The sequence below is a fragment of the Leuciscus leuciscus genome, assembly GCF_965113295.1.
Source record: "Leuciscus leuciscus genome assembly, chromosome: 17".
Classification (NCBI taxonomy): Eukaryota; Metazoa; Chordata; class Actinopteri; order Cypriniformes; family Leuciscidae; genus Leuciscus; species Leuciscus leuciscus.
This window is the reverse complement of record NC_138741.1, coordinates 32,463,219-32,482,874: the sequence shown is the minus strand read 5'-3', so window position 1 is coordinate 32,482,874 and position 19,656 is coordinate 32,463,219. Positions and strand designations below refer to the sequence as shown.

Sequence of the window (19,656 nt, the reverse complement as noted above, 5' to 3'; positions counted from 1 at the left end):
AGATAGATAGATAGATAGATAGATAATTGTACAGCATATAACGTTGTTATTGCGGTGCATTGTGGGATTGAATGAGTGCACTTGATAACATCCACTATGGTTTCAGACAGCATTACAAATGGCTGTTCCCTCAAACAGTGCCGTAGGGAATAATGATTTCAGACACAGCCCAGGAGCGATCTTCCTGATCTACGTTTAGATCATCGTTCTCTGCTTTTTCTTTGAAACATGTTGATTAAAAAAGAATGCATGAAGTGAGAATAAAATGTTTTTTGTTGTTGTTTGTTTAAAAGCAGAGGCTCTGCTCCTTCTTTTGATATATTCAAAATAAATAATATATATAAGTATATTTAAAAATAAATAATAAAAATCAGGTGAGATTATGTGTAAATAACTGCCCTGAGTTTATATTGAACAGTCCTGATTCCAGCTTGACTAATTTGTTTTTATTGAGATGGAAATGAGCTTGAATACATCTCCTCAGCGGATATCCTGCAAATGTTGCATCACAATCCTTCAACACACACACGTCATACACACCACGGCCTGCGGTGTCAGGAGACCTGTGCTAAGCGAGGGTCAAACTCTGTGTCGGTCCAGTTGAAGCGACATGTAAAGGCATTGCCTTCAGCTCAGCGTCTGATCTCATTTACAGGGTCTTATTATGCAAACCACTCCCTGACGCCCACTGGCTAATTAGGCCTAAATTAATTTGAGTCCAATCTTTTGTGTCTCTGGCCCAGGCTGTACCACTTCCCTCCATTTGCAGAATCATATTAATGTTCGTGTGGGAGCACTACTCCTGCAGATGAAAAGACTGATACAATTAATTAAGTCCTGCCTCTGTTCTGGCCTCCTCTCGGCAGAGAAACGATAAGTGCAATGAGCTGCCTCTTATTAACCCAATTATATGGGCTAATAAGGAAGATCATATACAAATCAAGAATGGTTCACAATTATACGGGAATGCAAATGATGGCAGCTAACGAGCTGTGTGTGTCAATGTTGGAAATGCTTTGTTTGGGAAACGCGACATTCAGCATTCTTAACACGGACTCGTTTATTTTCACCAATTGGAACGTGTTCCTGGATCAGCATCTTTGTTGATCCTTGAACAACATTTCAATCAACCAATCAGATGATGAAATGAGGGACAAGTATAAAGTGTATGTCAAGTTTATGCTTACAACAGGGGTTATGTGCTTCTACATCAGTGTTATTCACCTCTCATTTCCCTCTGATTTCAGGGATAAGTTATGGGCAGGGTTAGGACTAAAGGAATGTTGATCCGTGAACATGACTTACTTGGCATAATCATGGTGACGGTGAACATCTGTAGTTGTGTATGCATGCCAACAAGTGCTTGATATTCTAACATCTTCTTTATTTAGTGTTAATGCAGTCAGGAAATGTGAGAGAATAGTGTAAATACACACTGAGTGGCAAAGGCTGTTTTCAGAACCATGGACAGCAGCCACAGAGTCTCCATGTGGAAAACTGTGCAGCACTCCAATGGATTTAGCTTTACTTCACAAAATGTTTCATTGGTAATATGCCTATCGTGTTCTTACACCGACACAAATGTATGCACTCTGCGCACAATTTATCATAGCATATTAACATGCTTTGCTTATCCTTGTGACTAAAGATCTGATACGTCCTTCACATAAGCCAGAAACGGATCATTTTGCTTTTCTGATTTAAAGATGATTAAAGATGTATAGAAAACAAAATGCTCAAGTAGTGTTTTGATTGGCTGGTGCAATAGCATGTGCCAGTCTGTAGGTGGAGCAGTGCCAATGACCCTAACCACACTTCACTAAATAAACCCTAATACTAAACCAGTAAACATTTAGATGTGTTCATTTATTTGACCTGTTTAGGGTGTGCATGTCTGTTTAAAGTATGAATAACTACTTTATGTTCTTTTGAAACTCTACAACACAAACAATAGTAAAACACAATGCTCACACAGATGTAATAAAGCCCTCTTATAGTCTTCTTTTGTCTTTGAACCCCGGAGCTTGTAAACAATGACGTATTCGTTAAATGGCCACATTTGTCATGTTATGGGTTTTGGAGTAATATGTTGATAAGTCTTTACTGTGATCCTCGTATTGAGAGGGGGCTCGTGGCCAGCAGGGGAGGGGCGCGCGCCGGCCGAGCAGCTGTATGCAAATGAGACGCGACAAGCACGCGCCACACAGCAAACACGCGCACAAGCGGCCGGGGCGCGCGCACACAATCTCATTAAAATGCCATCGAAGTGCATTGTACTGGGTAAGACCTAGATAAACAAATTTCAGAGAATGTTAACACAGAGGAAAACATGTTCTGATGATGAAAGGAAAACGAATGAGAAATCAGAACTTAAGATGAAGTTAAATAGGCTATTAGACGTGCGCAAATCCGGTTCTGCGCTCATGCATGATTTAAGCAAAACTTTAGACGATTTGGGGAACAAGCGACTGTGTATTAATAACATTAATTAAAGAACATTTCAGTCTTGCGTGTCGTGTTAAACTCCGCTGGTCTTGCAATATTCCTGAAACTGCAGTGAAGAATAGTGGCAGTCGCATATCTTAATGCTTGAGCAATTATTTGACTCGGTCATACAGCAGCTTTATGCTAATGAGGGGAACAATGGATGAATGCAAACCCGTGCAACACGTCTGTCCAATTATGCGCGCAAAAGAGAATCTAAAGCAACTGTTTCACAGAGTAAAAATACGATCTTTAGTGCTGCGATCTAAACCTGCGATGCGTTTGCTGACAGTAAACTATTAATGAAGATGATCATAAGCGTTCTGAAATCAAGCGCAGTTTAATCATTTTGAATGCAGTATTTCTTCTGTGATTATGGCTCAAAATATACCACTGATGATTTTATTTAAAAGTAAACGAACACATTATGTAGAGCATAACCATCAGTGAAGGTTTAACACTGTGCAATAACTAACTGCACTTTGTACGTGTTTTTCTTTACGATTGCAGCTCATTATATTTCCAGGAAATGTGTGTAGTTGGACTGCATTGCTCAAAACAAAAGCTCGAATGTCTGAGGTTGTCAGTGGTCACGGTGGTTTGAAGAAATGCAGTGCTGGCTGACCCTTGGCTTGACCTCGAGGTCAGCGCTCATCTTTGATGGCGTCCAGCACGCGTCTCTCTTTTGGCCAGATTGCTCGTGTATCCCTGTAGAGGTCAATTTGCTTTTCAAAGGCAGAAAAGCCTGTGACGGCTGTCCAGACGCGCCATTGTGTTCAGAGATGAGCCTCTTCTGATGACTTATGCATGCGTTAGCCAGCTGATTTATACTGCGCTCAGACAGACGCGTGGCCTTACAAATCTCCCCTATAATGTCCAGATCTGCAAGCTTGGGCAACGCAGGAGGAAGCTTTCGACAGACATGTTCGGATTTCATAAGTAGCTACTAATTAATAACATGCTTTGTGTAATTACTTTGTGGAGCTTCTTGAAAATACTCAGTTCGTTTTTAGTAGCCTATTCTAATCCCACTTATAGGCTACGCGTGAAACAACACACAAAACAAGCCCAGCATCCAAATTGTTTATTACATTTTGTTTTTATCCTACATAATATTCCATCTTTTACAAAAATGACAACGTTAATAAAACTTTTTCTTCTCGTCTATTCACTTCGGTTCGCGCTTGTGTAAATAACTTGCATTGTGTACTGCAATTACTACAAATTATTGAATTAATGCAATTGTAATGTAATCACTTATACATTTAAAGTAGAGAAAAAAGAAAAATATTATATCTAAATGTAGTTCATAGTCTACACAGTTAAATCTGCGGCCTGCAACAGTTATTGTCCCGCAATCATTTGTGGATACAATTTTAAACATACATTACAAAGAAAGATGCAGAAATGCATCAATATTTAAGTTAAGACATTCACAGGTCTAAACTAAGCATTCAGAAAGAACTTTCTTTGTTGTCGGTCATTCGGAATTCTGATGATGACGATGATGGCGGTGAGTGACATTTCCTTGTGTTCCCCTATAGCCGCGGCACGCGCTCCTCCATACATCTCCATCAGACCGTGAACGGAGCGCAGCGCGCATTACTACAATAAAGGCCAGGTACATCTGCTCTGTAGCGCCCGGTCCGAGTCTCTCAGCCCTCCCACGGGCAATTCCACAGAGATCCGCGCTCGTCCCTGATTGGATGAGGATGGAGCGGCGAGGGGCGAGAACAATAACATCATTCCAGCTTAAAAAGAGTGCAGCTATGCGTTGAGAAGCAAAAGCATCTCTCAGAGGGAGGGAGGCGGACGGCGTGTTTGTGGCTCTGGATCTCGTCTTGTTGTGCCTTGTCATCCTCGCCTCATCCATCCGCCGACATGCCCAAAGGATTCCTAGTGAAACGAAACAAGAAAGCATCGCTCGTTTCGTACCGGATACGCTCGGACGAGGATGGAGGATTCGCTCCAGAATGTCAGATCGCGCAGATCGCCTCGTACTCGCCCGCGCCCAGCGCATCCAAGCCGGACAGCATCATCTCTGCGCTCCCGTCGGACGGGGCAGAGGCGCCGGTGCCGGTCCACAAGCCGGTGCAGTTCGGCAACCCGGAGGCGGTGTACCAAGCGCTGTACAGCCCCACCCGGCCCATCAGCAAGGAGCACGAGAGGAAATATTTCGAGAGAAGTCTCAATCTCGGCTCGCCCGTCTCTGCCGAATCCTTCCCAACTGCCGCCTCACTCACCAGCCTAGACCATCATCTTCTGTTCGCGCCGGTCGACTTGAAAATCGGCACCAGCAACAGTAACCGGAGCGGCGCGCACTCCTCCGCCATCCGACCCGGCGTTAAAAGACCTTCCTCTGACGCAGCCGAGCGTAAAAGTAGCAAAAGCGCCAAGAAACCCAAAGCCATACGCAAACTCAACTTCGAGGATGAGGTAACGACTTCCCCGGTGCTGGGCCTGAAAATCAAAGAGGGGCCCGTGGACCCGAAGCCCCGATCGGCCTCAGGCAGCTCCAACAAGCCCCTGGGAGAGTTCATCTGCCAGCTTTGCAAAGAAGAATACTCGGACCCGTTCTCTTTGGCACAGCACAAGTGCTCCCGGATAGTGCGGGTGGAGTACAGGTGTCCCGAGTGCGAGAAGGTGTTCAGCTGTCCGGCAAACCTGGCCTCCCACCGGCGCTGGCACAAACCGCGCGTCCCGAGCGCGCCCAAACAACCCCTCCAACCCGCCAAACCTTTCCCCGAAGACCTGAGAGCAGAGTTCCCCAGCGACAGAGACTCCCCGAGCCCGGGTCTGTCAGAATCCGGCTCGGAAGACGGGCTCTATGATTGCCAGCACTGCGGGAAGAGATTCAAGCGCCAGGCGTACTTGAGGAAGCACATCCTGGGACACCAAGCGCTCCAAAATCAAATCATCGGAGAGGCTTTTCGCAACGCAGAGAGCCCAGACATGGTGCCGAGGGAGGACAGCCAGAGCCCGGGTCCGCTCAATCTAAGCCCCGCGGACTGTCTCACGTGTCCGGCCTGCGGAGAAAAGCTTCCCAACCGGGCGAGTCTGGAGCGACACCTGCGTCTCCTGCACGCTGATGCACAGGCGTTTCCCTGCAAGTTCTGCCCGGCCACTTTCTACAGCTCGCCGGGTCTCACCAGGCACATCAACAAATGCCACCCCACCGAAAACAGGCAAGTCATCCTCCTCCAGGTGCCCGTGCGTAACGCCTGCTGAAGAAGAACACACTCCAATCTGGCCTTTTAGAACGCTCTATTTTCTTCATCCAATCCCTCAACTAGAAAAGTCTGGAGAAAAGTATTAGTTTGGTCCTTACAAAGGTATTTTTCTAGAACCTTGCACACATGGTAATGTAATAGCTCCTAGACCTAAGATATGTTCATGTACCTCTGCCTTGAATTCACATGCTGTGCGTTTCGCGTCTGTAGCTTTAATCTAGTGTGTGAATTACAGGACTGAAAATGTTCTCTCTCTCTTTCTTCGTACTCAAAACAACTACAACAAATCTTGAAAAGTTTCCCTTTAGTAGCCAGAAATGCCTTTAGAGAAATACATCAAACTACTGCCTTAAGAACTCTTCAGTGTAATGATTGTTTTTGAATGTCGGCACACAATTACAACTTACTATCATGATGTAAAATTATTGTAATATGTTTATTCGTGATATTTTATTTATTTATGTATTTATTTATTTTCAATGGCTTTGTATAATTTATTGTGTGATTTTTTTCCTGTGTCACATGTTGCAGTCTAATCGTTGTGTCGAGATCATCTTGTCTTGGGTTTTGTGCGCTCCCTTGAAACGTGAAGCTCTTATAGATGCAATCTTTTTCTACGTATACAGCTTATTTTCCTAAATGTTTGCTACCTATCGCTTTATATGTGCGTCCGTGTTGTCTACTCAAATAAAATATTTTCAAAATGAAAAAAAAAGAAGAAGCTTTTTGTACGTGCATATTTGCCACAATAACGTGTACTACTTGTATAGTAGTTTATATGAATGAAATAGGAAGTTGCTTTCGCTCAGTCACTGTATGTGAACTGTAGATGGCAACTCATCCCTTTCATATGAACCTTTAAACACAACATAACTGAGAACTATCCTCCATACATTAATGTTCTTCACTATATTTATCTACAGACTTAAGGTAAGAAAGACATCGTTTGTGTGTGTGTGTGCAGCCTTTACTACTGCAAAGTTAATGTGTGGCTGAGCAACTACAAGGTGTTTTTCTACAGGTGTCAGATGATATAAGATGATATAGCGCGGTCAGACAACCTCTGGCAGTTCACTTCTACAGTTTCTGTCCTAAACCCTTGTTCGTTCAGTAAAGTGCAGCAGTATTGATTTGATATTTGTCAGGTCATTCTGAAGTCACCATGTAAGCTCTGCTTGATCAGTGAAATAATGGATTTGGCCCACTGTAAATCCAGCTCAAATCATTTAAAGGGTGATGACAGCCTTTGTGATTATGAACTCAGAAATGTACAAGGACATTAACCCAGTAATGCATTTCACCACTGCCGTTATTGATTCTCCATTTTTCTATTGGTGCCTTATTCGTAAGATTCGTTTTTTTTTTTGACAATAGTAACAAACACCTCTAGAAAAAGTGCTGTAGCCTACAAGAGCAACTTGTGCTCCATTTACATAATAGGTTGCTGAGAGATTCAGATAACGAGCTGATACAGATGAAAAATAAATGCATTATCAGCCATTAAATACAAATCACTAAAGAGGAAGAGAACAAGTTTGCTAAATGAGCATCGGATTGTTTCAGCAAACTAATTAGTGCACATTATATTCATGTTTAAAGCTCTTTTCTGCAATTGGCAATAAATGTAAAAAAATAAAATAAAAAATAAAATCCTAAAAAGAGTTTTGGTCAGATTAAGTGCACGCACGCACGCACGCACGCACACACACACACACAGAGTCAGTAATTAAACGTGTGTGTGTGCCGGAGGCCACCTGCAGGAGCTGTAGGTGTTGGAGTGTGTGCACCTGTACTCAGAGACTCATGGAGCAGCAGGAGAGACAGATGGGATGAGGGTCAGGTTACACTCTTATTCCCTCAGCTCCAGCAACACAACAACCTCTAACCCCGAGCATCACTTACACACACTCGCTCCAACACACAATATGTCCACGCATTCTCTCACAAGAGCACAAAGTCACGGATGGTTTCAGACAGATATAAAACAGTTCTTCAGTTCAGAAGCAGACCGAAGTCAACGTCTTATTTTATGCATGAAACAGGGTTTCAATAATGACTAAATACTTTCTTCTGTGGAACACAAATGGATGTGGAATCCAAATGACTTACATTGTGTATGTTTGTGTATATATTATATATATATAAAAAGCACTTGAGTGTGAGTAAATTATGTCAATTTTCATTTTTGGGTGAACTAACCCTTTAGAGGGTATAGTCAATTCAAATTGTGGGTAGTTGACAAATAGTATGTCCAATAACTTTTTTTAGTCAACAATAAACATTTAGGTTAACATTTTATTTTTGGTGTAACTGGACATTTTTAATTACTCGGTTTGAATTTAAAGGGATAGTTCACCCAAAAATGCTAATTGTGTCATCTTTGACTCACCCTCAAGTTGTTCCAAACATTTATGAAGTCCTTTCTTCTGCAGAACACAAAGGAAGATATTTAGAAGAATGTTTGAAAGCAAAAAGTAGACGGTCGCCGTTGACCTAGTTTTTTTCCGTCAACTGTTTGATAAATTACCAACATTCTTTAACATATCTTCTTTTGTGTTCAGCAGAAGAAACTCATACAGGTTTGGAACGACATTAGGGTGAGTAAATGATGACAGAATTGTCCTTTTTTTGGGTGAACAAACTCTTTAAATACACTGTAAAAAATGACCTTTTCAATGCGGCTATTAAAACAAATAATATTGGAGGGTGTTTTACAGGAAACCACTTTTTTTCAGTGAAAACTCCAAGTAAATCCTACAGCACTTTTTCTTTTTCCAGTGTAGTGCTGCAGTGACATTTTTTTGGGTTGCTCCATCAGTCTCTTTCTCTATCAGTGGTTAAAATAATCAGAAACATTGTTTAAATAAGACATTAACGTGCAGGACACTGCTGACGTCATGGCAACTATCCATGAGAGCAAGAGACAATGAATAAAACAGAGCAAACAAATGCATCTAAACATGAACTTCAAATCGATTTAATGAAATGTTTCGACTTCTTCACATTTCTAGTAAAGATAAAGCGATTACTTTTTCTATTAAAAACAGTCTGATATGTTAACAAGTCATGATGAAATCTTCAAGCTTCCTTATCAATGTCTTTTACAAAGATTATATTACAGGCATTATTATATTTATATCCTTCAGAATTTAGAACATTCAAAAAACAAAAACAAAAAAGAGACACAATATACAGGGCTAACAACAAAGTCTACAATAAACATATCGTCCTCAAACAGAAGTCAGGCTAGTTGCAGTATTTCAAAATCCGTATCAATCTGGGATTAAGCTGGGATTCGGACCGCCGGTTTGCATACATTCGTCAGCTTTTTCATTCAGTGCACTCAGAGAATGCCTCCTATGTTACTTAGCGTTCGGAAGAGAGGGGGAAAGTGTCAGGCGAAGCAAGACTACAAAGATAAGTGTTCAGGTAAGGCAAAGTAGTGCAACATGTGTCCTGTTGCAGCGTGGGCGGAGCTTGCAGTGTGTAACACCTGGTCTCCATGGCAACCAGGCCGGTCTCTACGGCGACAGAGAGGGGTGGCAGGGCGTTGGCGAGCGAGAGAGAGAGAGAGAGATAGAGAAAGGGAGAGAGCGAGAGAGAGAGAGAGATAGAGAGAGAGAGAGATAGAGAGAGAGCGAGAGAGATAGAGACAGAGAGAGAGATAGAGAGAGAGCGAGAGATAGAGAGAGAGAGATGCTGCTGGTATGGTAAAGGGCACTCGGAGAGGCACGTGGGAATCGGGGAAGCAGGTGGAAAAGATCCCCATCCAGCATCTAATCTCACAGAAGCAGCTCTCACAAAACACAGACAATCTCATTCAATTTACTCCAGTGAAACGCAAGACTCGTGCGGATCTTTCTCTCGTCTGCTCTCCATCCAGGAAGTGTGGGATCAATTAAAGTTGTGGAGGGGAAACACAAAGAAAAACCCCCCAGACTGGTTCCAGTTGGCCAAAGAGAAGCAGCGGACAGGCACTGTGAGGATCGCTTCATTCACAGCCAGAGTTCGGGTTTACCTGAGGCGCTTCCTCGGGCCAGTCTGCTACAACACGCCAGATCCTGCTCCGTATATACAACATGACACAAATATATATCATCCAATCAAATCAAATCAAATCAAATCAAATCAAAATGAAAGCAATGTACAGTACATTCAAACACAGAGGGAAGAAAAGAAGAAACCACGGCATCTTCACCACTGAGAGAGTGCAAAAAACATTGGAATGTTAGAGTAGATTCACATGACAGGAACGGGACCAAATCCCAAATTAAGAAGCACATTCATGCTACACCTCGACAGCATCACAAACGACAGGTGCCTTTTCAGTTCGGCACCTTGCATTAATCAGTTCCATAAAACAATCAAACCAGTTGCTTAAAAGTAATCATAACGAGAAAAAAGAAAAGAAAACATGATTTCATTGCTTTGAAAGATGTCACTGGTTACACGTTATTAAAGTAGTAAAAGCTGACGCTCTCTCTTTCCACGATTCAAGAGTGTCAGTGTTCTCTCAGACTGGCCAAAAGCGTCGCAGTGCCGGGACGACACGAAGGTCTCTCCCACATTCATCAATGCTTGGGGTTTCAGTGTTTGACATGAAGAAAAGTGAGTGTTCTGAACTAGCTAAAGCCTCGGGCGTTTTATAGCATCATTCGAGTTCTGAATGCGGCATTTCTATGAAAGTCCTTTTCTTCAGCATACATTACTCTCTTGGTTTTTCTTTCTGCACGACATATAGTGACGACAGTTGCATCTTTCAATGCTACGAGGCTTCAACACACACACACACAAACAAAAGTTACAGGTGAAAGACATTCCAGTCAAATAATACATTCAAGCACAGGTTTAAGGACGCTGCAGTGTTCGGGCCGGAGGAAGAGCTCAGTTTGAGGATTTGCTGATGGCGCTGGCTGAGCGGCGGAGCTTCCCGGACACCCGGTGTTTGGATGCCCGTGGTATCGTGGGAGAGACCTGGTCACCGGGATCGATGGTCATCATGGTAACACTGAGGTCAGCGCTCGTGCTGCCGCTGAGGGAACCTGGGAAATGAGGACATATTACACGCAGAGTCAAGCATCAGCAAACATGACATTAATAAGCTGATAGCATGCCATTCCTGAAGCAGAAACCCCTCTGATGGAGACGGATGTGAATGGTGCTCAAGTAAATCAGCCATTTTACTGTTACCGCCAATTACTGTCGTTCTACAAACTCAGGCGTTTAGATGTGAAAAGCAGTTCCTCTCTGCTGCAGGAAAGTAACAGAGATGCAAAAATATGGATTCTGCTGGAGATCGGAGACACTGGTACTCAAGAAAGCATCTAAATTAAACAAGCTTCCTGCTTTGTCAAGATGGCATCTGCTTGGCTATTTTCTTTCTTTTCGACCGTTTTCCTTTTTTTTTTTTTACGGGCATCTCAAGTTTCTGAGAGCAGATGGTGTGGGGAACATGGACCTCCACTCCAGGGCTTCTCTGAAAGAGGGGGAGGAGAGCGGAGAACAACAGCCTCAGCATGTGAAAGGAGTCGGGGAGGAGTGAACGAGTGCGGGCGGTGTCCGTTCCACTCGTCCACACACACAGACCACCTCAGGATGCCAGCAGAGAGGACACACACTTATCCACAGGTCCCTCCTCTCCAATGCTGAGTGAACGAGGGATTTCATCATTTATTGATCTAAGAGATGACTGTTTCCACACTGGAGCTGAGCTGAGAGCGTACAGACCCAACAGTGCTCTTCATCACAGTGATTGATCCGATCATCTTCAGATTTAACTAGGTGAGGTGTGTGAATCAAGTCAGTCATGCAAACCCTGAGAGTTTCTGTCTTCATCAGCACCTCTCATGTGTGCTTTTTTTCATCAAGTGCACTCAAAATTAAAAATAAGAGTGCACTGTGTTGCTTGCGAAAAGAAAAGCGTGAGTGAGAACAGCATATAAATATTACATGGGGCCAAACACAAAATAACTATATATAAATCTATAATTCATTTCATTATATTCTAATATACATATATATATATATATACATAAATATATATACATAAATATATATATATATATATATATATATAATTTTATTTTTATATCATTTTTGTAATACATTTTAATTAATTATATATTTATTATTATAAAAAATACACACATTCTGAAAATAAAGTTAGAAATGCCAAAATATTCAACAGCACAGATGTATATTTTTTCTTAATTCTGTTCATTACAATGAAAAGTTAAGACACATAATAATAATCATTTTAAAAGTTCTCATATTGGTAAGAAAGAAGGAAAGAAGGAAGGAAAGAAGGAAGGAAGGAAGGAAGGAAGGAAGGAAGGAAGGAAGGAAGAAAGAAAGAAAGAAAGAAAGAAAGAAAGAAAGAAAGAAAGAAAGAAAGAAAGAAAGAAAGAAAGAAAGAAAGAAAGAAAGAAAGAAAGAAAGAAAGAAAGAAAGGAAGAAAGGAAAGAAGAAAGGTGGGAAGGAAGAAAGAAAAAGAAAGAAAGAAAGAAAGAAAGGAAAGAAAGAAGAAAGGTAGGAAGAAAGAAAGAAGGAAGAAAGGAATAAGGAAGGAAAGAAAGATAGAAAGGAAAGAAAGAAAGGAAGGAAGAAAGGAAGGAAAGAAAGAAGGTACGAAGAAAGAAAGAAGGAAGAAAGAAAGAAAGGAAGAAGGAAGGAAAGAAAGAAAGAAAGAAAGGAAAGAAAGAAAGGAAAGAAAGAAAGGAAAGAAAGAAAGGAAGGAAAGAAAGAAGGTAGGAAGAAAGAAAGAAGGAAGAAAGAAAGGAAGAAGGAAAGAAAGAAAGAAAGAAAGGAAAGAAAGGAAAGAAGAAAGGTAGGAAGAAAGAAAGAAAGGAAGGAAAGAAAGAAGAAAGGAAGGACGAAAGAAGAAAGAAAGGAAGAAGGAAAAGAAAGAAAGGAAAGAAAGAAAGGAAAGAAGAAAGGTAGGAAGAAAGAAAGAAAGAAAGAAGGAAAGAAAGGAAGGAAAGAAGGTACGAAGAAAGAAAGAAGGAAGAAAGAAAGGAAGAAGGAAGGAAAGAAAGAAAGAAAGGAAAGAAAGAAAGGAAAGAAAGAAAGGAAGGAAAGAAAGAAGGTAGGAAGAAAGAAAGAAGGAAGAAAGAAAGAAAGAAAGAAAGAAAGAAAGAAAGGAAAGAAAGGAAAGAAGAAAGGTAGGAAGAAAGAAAGAAAGGAAGGAAAGAAAGAAGAAAGGAAGGACGAAAGAAGAAAGAAAGGAAGAAGGAAAAGAAAGAAAGAAAGGAAAGAAGGAAAGAAAGAAGGAAAAAAGGAAGGAAAAAAGGAAAAAGGAAGAAAAAAAGGAAAAAGGTAGAAAGGAAGGAAGAAAGAATATATTTTTGAAAATACTGTTGTGAAGTGAAACTGTAAAATTCAGTGTAACGTGTAAATATCCACATCCTGCAAATTTAAATGTATACAATTATTTCCTGTTTGGCCTCTATAATATATATATAGAGAAATATATATCCCAGCATATTTATATATAAAGTAAGTGTCCCTCATTCCCAGTTGCTCCCCCAGCAGTCCAAACAAAAGCGTAAGTGACAAAGACATGTTCCAGTAGGGCAGGTGTTAGTGTCAGATGTGGCCTCAGGCAAACACACACACGCCAAAGGACAAAGACGAGGAGAAAAGAGGGAATAAAGCGGAGACATGCAGGAGAGGAGGAGAGATGGAGAGCATTCATGCTGCTACTGTGTTACGATTACTGCGCTTGAGTCCATAATCAGAACGGCCTCGCTGTTGCTCCAGAGGGAATAAAGAGGGGAAGATGAGTAGACGAGAGGAAAAGAGAGGGATCTCTGGGACAGACACCAGGCTTCCGCTCAGACCGAGACTCTTACCTTCAGTTACTGAACTCACACCTGTAACACACTTAATCTGAAGAGGAGAGAAGACAATAGAGCAACACGTAAGCTGTGCACCGTCACGAGTGTGTGTGTGTGTGTGTGTGTGTGTGTGTTTGTGTGAGAACGCTGTGGAAAAAGTGTGTTAGAAGTTACTCCTGAGGGGTGAAGGAAGGACAACACAAAATGTTCAAATACACACATAACAGTGATGAACTGAAAGAAATGTTTCAAACTGAAATAAGCGGAAAACAACGTTTATTTCATCATTTGCATTTAAACATTTTTGGTAACACTTCACAATAAGGTTCATTAATTAATATTAGTTAACACGAACCCAGAATGAACAATACTTCTTCAGCATTTATTAATCTTAGTTAATATTAATTTCAACATTTACTAATACGCTATTAAAATCAAAGGTTGTATTCGCTAACATTAGTTAATGCACTGTGAACTAACATGAACAAACAATGAACAGCTGGATTTTATTAACTAACATTAATAAAAATTAATAAATACTGTAACAAATGTATTGCTCATGGTTAGTTCATTAACTAATGTTAACTAATGAACCTTATTGTAAAGTGTTACCACATTTTGATATCAACTTCTTGATAATATTATGTTTCTACTCCAGTTTGTTGTTGAAATATAAACATTTAAACTCAAAAACTTATTCTCATGAAATATTAATAATGAAGTTAAGGTTAAGTAACTATATAATGAATATGTAATACAGTGCATATATTTAGCAATTTTAACTAACTAACAAGCTTATCAACATTGGCTTTTCTGATGTAAATGTAAGATTGTGTGATTGTTTACAAGCGGAGTTATTGACATATTTCGCCGTTATAGAACCGTAAGGTTAATTTTCCACCCAATATTTGCGGTTGCTGAAACTTCAGTGCATCACTGACACATGACATACAGTGCTCATGACAGACAAGCAGAAGGTGGAACATTTCTATTCACACCGTGTGTTTTCTGAGAATGAAAGAATGTTTAACATGGGAAAAGCTGTGGGATGCCAGACATGGAAGTGGAAATAGATGCTTGTTCAAAACATGTGCATCAAACATGTTGAATGAGTTTCGTTTAAAGCCGAGCACAAGGCTATTTCTGAACAAAGATGATCGTTCGGTGTTTGAGCTGGAATAATGACGTAATCATATAATATATCTGAGTTTTTATATGAGGGAGGGTGTAAATGACATCAGTTCCTGGCCTACGTCTGTAATGAGACTGATCTATCTCAGAGCTCTTGTCCACCAACTATCATATTAAACAAATAAACAACAATTTAACTCAATCCTCAATTCCTGTCAATACTCAATCGAATAACCGAACGGCTCAAACCAAACCCTGCATGGACACAACCAGAGATTTCTATGCTCTCACGTTTAGTTTGCTCTGTTCCAAAACCTAGTGAGCGTCGTACCTGGACATTGCTGATTCGAGGATCAAGACACATCTCTGAGTATTATCTGATTATTTTATTTTTTTCAGCACTTTAACAGAATTTTTTTTTAACAATGTTAAAGTATTTACCGTCACTTTTCTCAAATGAAAGCATCCTTGTTGAAGACAATTTTTTATAAAAAAAATCGTACTGACCCCAAATCTTAGAACGGTAGTTTACTTCGCTTTGGCATTACATGATGTATTCTTCACAGATGAGGCAATCCCAGAATACACAGCAATGAGCTTCGAAAAAATTAATTGGCAGATAGTGTTTGAGAGATATATCACTTACATCATCAATCAACAACAGCTCAATCTGAATACACAAAGTAAAGTTCATTCCAGTCTCCTAGAATGCTGCCTTTGAAGCTTTAGCTGCTTATCTGGTGGTGAACTAGGTTTTGGAACAGAGGTAACGTTTTTTTTTTTAAATAATGAAATCTGTGCCGATCCATGAGCTCACATGATCCACTGTGCTTTCCACAAGTACATCTCACATTTTTGTTTTTTAAAGTGCCCCTATTATGCTATATTAAAGGTCCCTAATTCAGTTTTGCAGGTCTCCTACAAGGTTTACATGCATTCAGGGTTAAAATACACTTTCTTTTTCTCAATGTATATTGCAGCATCATGTCTTTTCTCTTTGGGGCTGTTTACACCTGGTCACTTCATATGTTTTCTGTGATCGGATAGCTATCCATAAATGCCCTCCGAAACACATTCGAGACTGATTTGAATCCGATCGCTCAAACCACTTCAGAAGGAGGTCTGGGCCGTATACCAGACCAAACTGGACAAGTGTAAATGCATCTGGTTGTTGAAACCACAAATGTAAATTTGACTCCTCCCATCAATGCTAAAAAATAAACGTGTGAGAGCGTGTTATGGGTTATATATCATGTTATAGTCAGATATGAAGACGCTCCTGTAACACACATCACCACAGATGAGCAGCTGAGCATCTCTTCATCAAACCAATGCACAAACTATCGCAAATCAAAATCACAGACGCTTAACACACAATCATCTTCATTAAAAGTAAATGAAGCGGTCTCCTATTCTCCTATCGTGGTCTTTGATTTTGAAATTAGCTGATGATCAATAAAACGCAGCTCATATCTGTTGCTTTCGGTGACGTGAACTCCATTAAATCTGCATATAGTGCAAGAACTGAAGATCAGATTTATATCCGTTTTACGAAAAACACATTTATGTGACCAGGTGTAAATGGAATCGTTTTGATAAATCAGTAAAAACACATGAAGTGACCAGGTGTAAACAGGCCCTAAGTGTCTGAGACGGTTCGATCAACGATTTGGTCTCTCTAAACCCTTCCTGTCTGAGAGCCAGCTCTGCTCTGATGTGATTGGTCGAACGCTTCCTGTGGCATTGTGCATGACGGAAATGAAATGGCCATTAGCATCTCTGAATTTCAGCTCTTCCTCAGGACTTGATGCACAGTGATACGAACAGTAACGATGGTGTCAGTTTTTCCATATCAACTTGAGCTTGAGTCCTCATCCGTTGGAAGAGCATGTGCTTTAACAGCGCAGAAACCAGCGTCTCCTCGACATGTCGGCAACACGGATTAAACTCTTCCAGTCTCAGCTACAACTACAGTGTTTGAGGGCGGGTCAAAGTAGACTTTGCCAATGAAAACCATAGGCGGGCATCATGCAAATGAGTTATAAACCTACAGGTTGGTGCAGGAAGTGAGACTGGAATTGCTGACAGTTTTGACAGTTCAGAATCGATTCTTTCTTTTAGGAGACAATAACTTTATTTGACGTGCACTTAGGTCTTTAAAACTTTGCAGACATTTTCAAAACGGCTATATTACACATGGCACAAAGGGTAAGATAAAAAAATGCATAATAGGGCACTTTAAAAGAAACCGTTCCGGAAAAACAAGGAGGAAATTCAATGTGCTCGATTGACTGTCATAAAAAGGGAACATGCAGGGTATACTGAAAACGGAGAGAAGAAGAGTGAAAAATACAGGTTTGTGTAACAGACGTGTGGGGCCACATGCCTAATGGAGGAAGCAGGCAGAAAGGCTTACAGTCCAGCTTGGCCCAGAGGTAATCCACGTCCCAAACCATCCCTGGCCAACGCCTGCCTGCTGTCATGGGTGAGATGGTTGTGAAACATGGAGCAGGTCAAGAGACCGTCAGCCACACAACAGCTAAAGTCCTACTGGGTGAGGAGGTGTTTGAAATGAACTGCACTGAACGTTTAAGCATCTGTGAGTCTGAACCATGTAGTGTGAGTGAATCTGTGGCTCTGCTCCAGAATGCAGTGAGCCGTCTAGTTGTCGCTGTCTACATAGGCAGTTATCTCATAAAAGTGTCAACACTGCTATGGGCTTGATGTAGATGTCATGTCAGAATATAAAACAAAGAAAGTGGGTAAATTACTACCCTACCCTGCTAAAGTTTGGGTCTGTACGATTATTTTATGCTCATATGCTCAGCAAGGATGCATTTATTGGACCAAAAATGCAGTAAAAACAGCAATATTGTGAAATATTACTACAATTTAAAATAACTGTTTTCTATGTGAATATATTTTACAATGTAATTTATTCCTGTGATCACATTTTCAGTGTCACATGATCCTTCAGAGAAATATTTATTATTGTTAATGTTAAAAATGCTAAACTTTATTTTTCTTCAGCAAGGATGCATTAAATGTAATTATTTTGATCAAAAGTGACAGTAAAGATTTCGGTTTCAAATAAATGCTGTTCTTTCGAACTTTCGATTAAACAAAGAATAATGAAAAAATGTATGTTTTTCACAAAAAAATAAAGCAGCACAACTGTTTTCAGCATTGATAATAATCAGAAATGTTTCTTGAGCATCAAATCATCATATTAGAATGATTTCTGAAGGATCATGTGACACTGAAGACTGGAGTAATGATGCTCAAAATTCAGATTTGATCACAGGAATAAATTACATTTGAAAATATATTCACATAGAAAACAGTTGTTTTGAACTGTAATAATAAGTCACAATATTACAGTTTTTACTGCATTTTTAATCAAATAAATGCAGCCTTGATGAGCAGAAGAGAGTTTTCTTTCAAAAACATAAACAAAAAAAAAATCTTACAAACCCCAAACTTTTGAATGGTAGTGTGATGTCTCAACTTTATTTTCAAAGGAAATCCATAAGTGTAAATAATTAGAGTAAATAATTACTACAACATTAGTTTTACAGAATCAAGAATTAAACAGACTCATGGTACAATCAAAACGATGGTGTACCAGCCTTTGCTATGAACATCTAATGTCTCTAAAACGCTCTTAAACTGGACGGATCTCTAGGCTTTGGAACAGAGCTTGCATGTCTTGTATAGATACACAGAATCACCTCTTTCCATCTTAAGGCTACATTTTATGGGTATATAATTAATTTAAGTGTTAATTAGTAAATAAATATTGAATTTGTAATTTGGTTTTGGCGACACAAACAAAAGAAACACGAAAGGAAAAGAAACCGGCATGACAACTCAGATTATACACAGAAAGGAATGAACATGAGACAGTAATTAGAACAAAAGAGAAAGGCGAAAGAAGAAAAAAGAGAGAACGACAATCTGGGAAAGCAGTTTCTGATGTGTTTGATGGAGGTACAACAAGAAACCCTGAGATGCAAAACAAGAGAAATTCAGAGAGATGGAGTTTGAAGTGTCTAATAGGGTCGGTCTCCCTCCCTCTCTCTCTCTCTCTGGGTTCAGTGGGTGTGTCTGTGAGCCGCTCTGTATGCAGCTTTTGTCACGAGTCAATAGAGGTCACCATAGCGATTTTCAATGCCTTTCTAGGAAATAAATGGGTGTCGCTATAGAAATCAAAACTTTCAGAGGATTATTCTGCAAAATGATGGAAAAGAGAGAGCCTGTACAGTGCACTTCACACCAGACCTGCTGCACTTGAAGAACAGAGTGCACATATTAAACAACTATTTAAATAACAAAGAAAAGTAAATAAACTCCACAAAATGCACTACATGTCCAGCCAAACAAACACAACCGCTTTTGTCATTCTGTAAATGTAAAAACAAAACAAATTCTAAATCCTGAAAAACTGATGAAAATGAAGATTCAATGTTTGTTTTTAGTTTTTTTAAGAAAAAGGGAAAGTCATGACTGTAACATATGAGACAGGGTTACTATCATGAACTAAAACTAAAACCATAAAAAACATTTTCATTACGTGAAAAAACATAAACATTAACTGAAATAAAACAAAATAAAATATACAAAACTAATTTTATTAACTTATTTCATTTCAGTTAGATGCAACATCTCATTTTCATTTAGTTTAAGCTGAAGTACTAAAAAAAGCTACAACTAAATAAATTTTACTTATCAGAAACTATATAGACATATTCACTACAGATATGTCCGTGATTGTTAAGATTAGATTCATTCTCATGTCACCCTGGTTCTTTAAATAGAGTTATGCCCACATAAATTTCTCCTTTTCAGGTGTGTAGTTCATTAAGCTGTACAGCCGTGCGATTGTGCTTTGACATACTGCTTTCACAATCGTAGGCTGTATTGATTTTATTTTTGCAGTCATAAAATGTCGAGCCTGTACGGTCAGTGCAGGGACC

At 40.0% G+C, this 19,656-nt stretch overlaps 2 protein-coding genes and 1 long non-coding RNA gene across 5 annotated transcripts in view; 2 read left to right on the top strand and 1 right to left on the bottom strand.

Annotated features, from left to right (window-relative positions):
- The first annotated feature begins 3,430 nt into the window (after positions 1–3,430).
- Positions 3,431–6,428, top strand: insm1b (insulinoma-associated 1b). Its single transcript, XM_082142636.1, has one exon. The coding sequence runs from the start codon at positions 4,366–4,368 to the stop codon at positions 5,710–5,712; it is 1,347 nt and encodes a 448-aa protein (XP_081998762.1). The 5' UTR covers positions 3,431–4,365; the 3' UTR covers positions 5,713–6,428.
- A 1,024-nt stretch (positions 6,429–7,452) lies between these two features.
- Positions 7,453–10,514, top strand: LOC309479552. Its single transcript, XR_014199297.1, has 2 exons — positions 7,453–7,828; positions 7,872–10,514. It is a non-coding gene; the product is annotated as an uncharacterized lncRNA (long non-coding RNA).
- Positions 8,670–19,656, bottom strand: part of ralgapa2 (Ral GTPase activating protein catalytic subunit alpha 2) — a 176,378-nt gene continuing 165,391 nt past the window's right edge. For 2 of the 3 annotated variants that reach the window (XM_082143396.1, XM_082143395.1), the window contains one exon: positions 8,670–10,756. In XM_082143396.1, the coding sequence (XP_081999522.1) occupies positions 10,599–10,756 (158 nt within the window). In that variant the 3' untranslated portion in view covers positions 8,670–10,598. Of the gene's footprint in view, positions 10,757–13,564; positions 13,602–19,656 lie in introns of all 3 variants that reach the window. The other variant, XM_082143397.1, reaches the window with a different exon arrangement.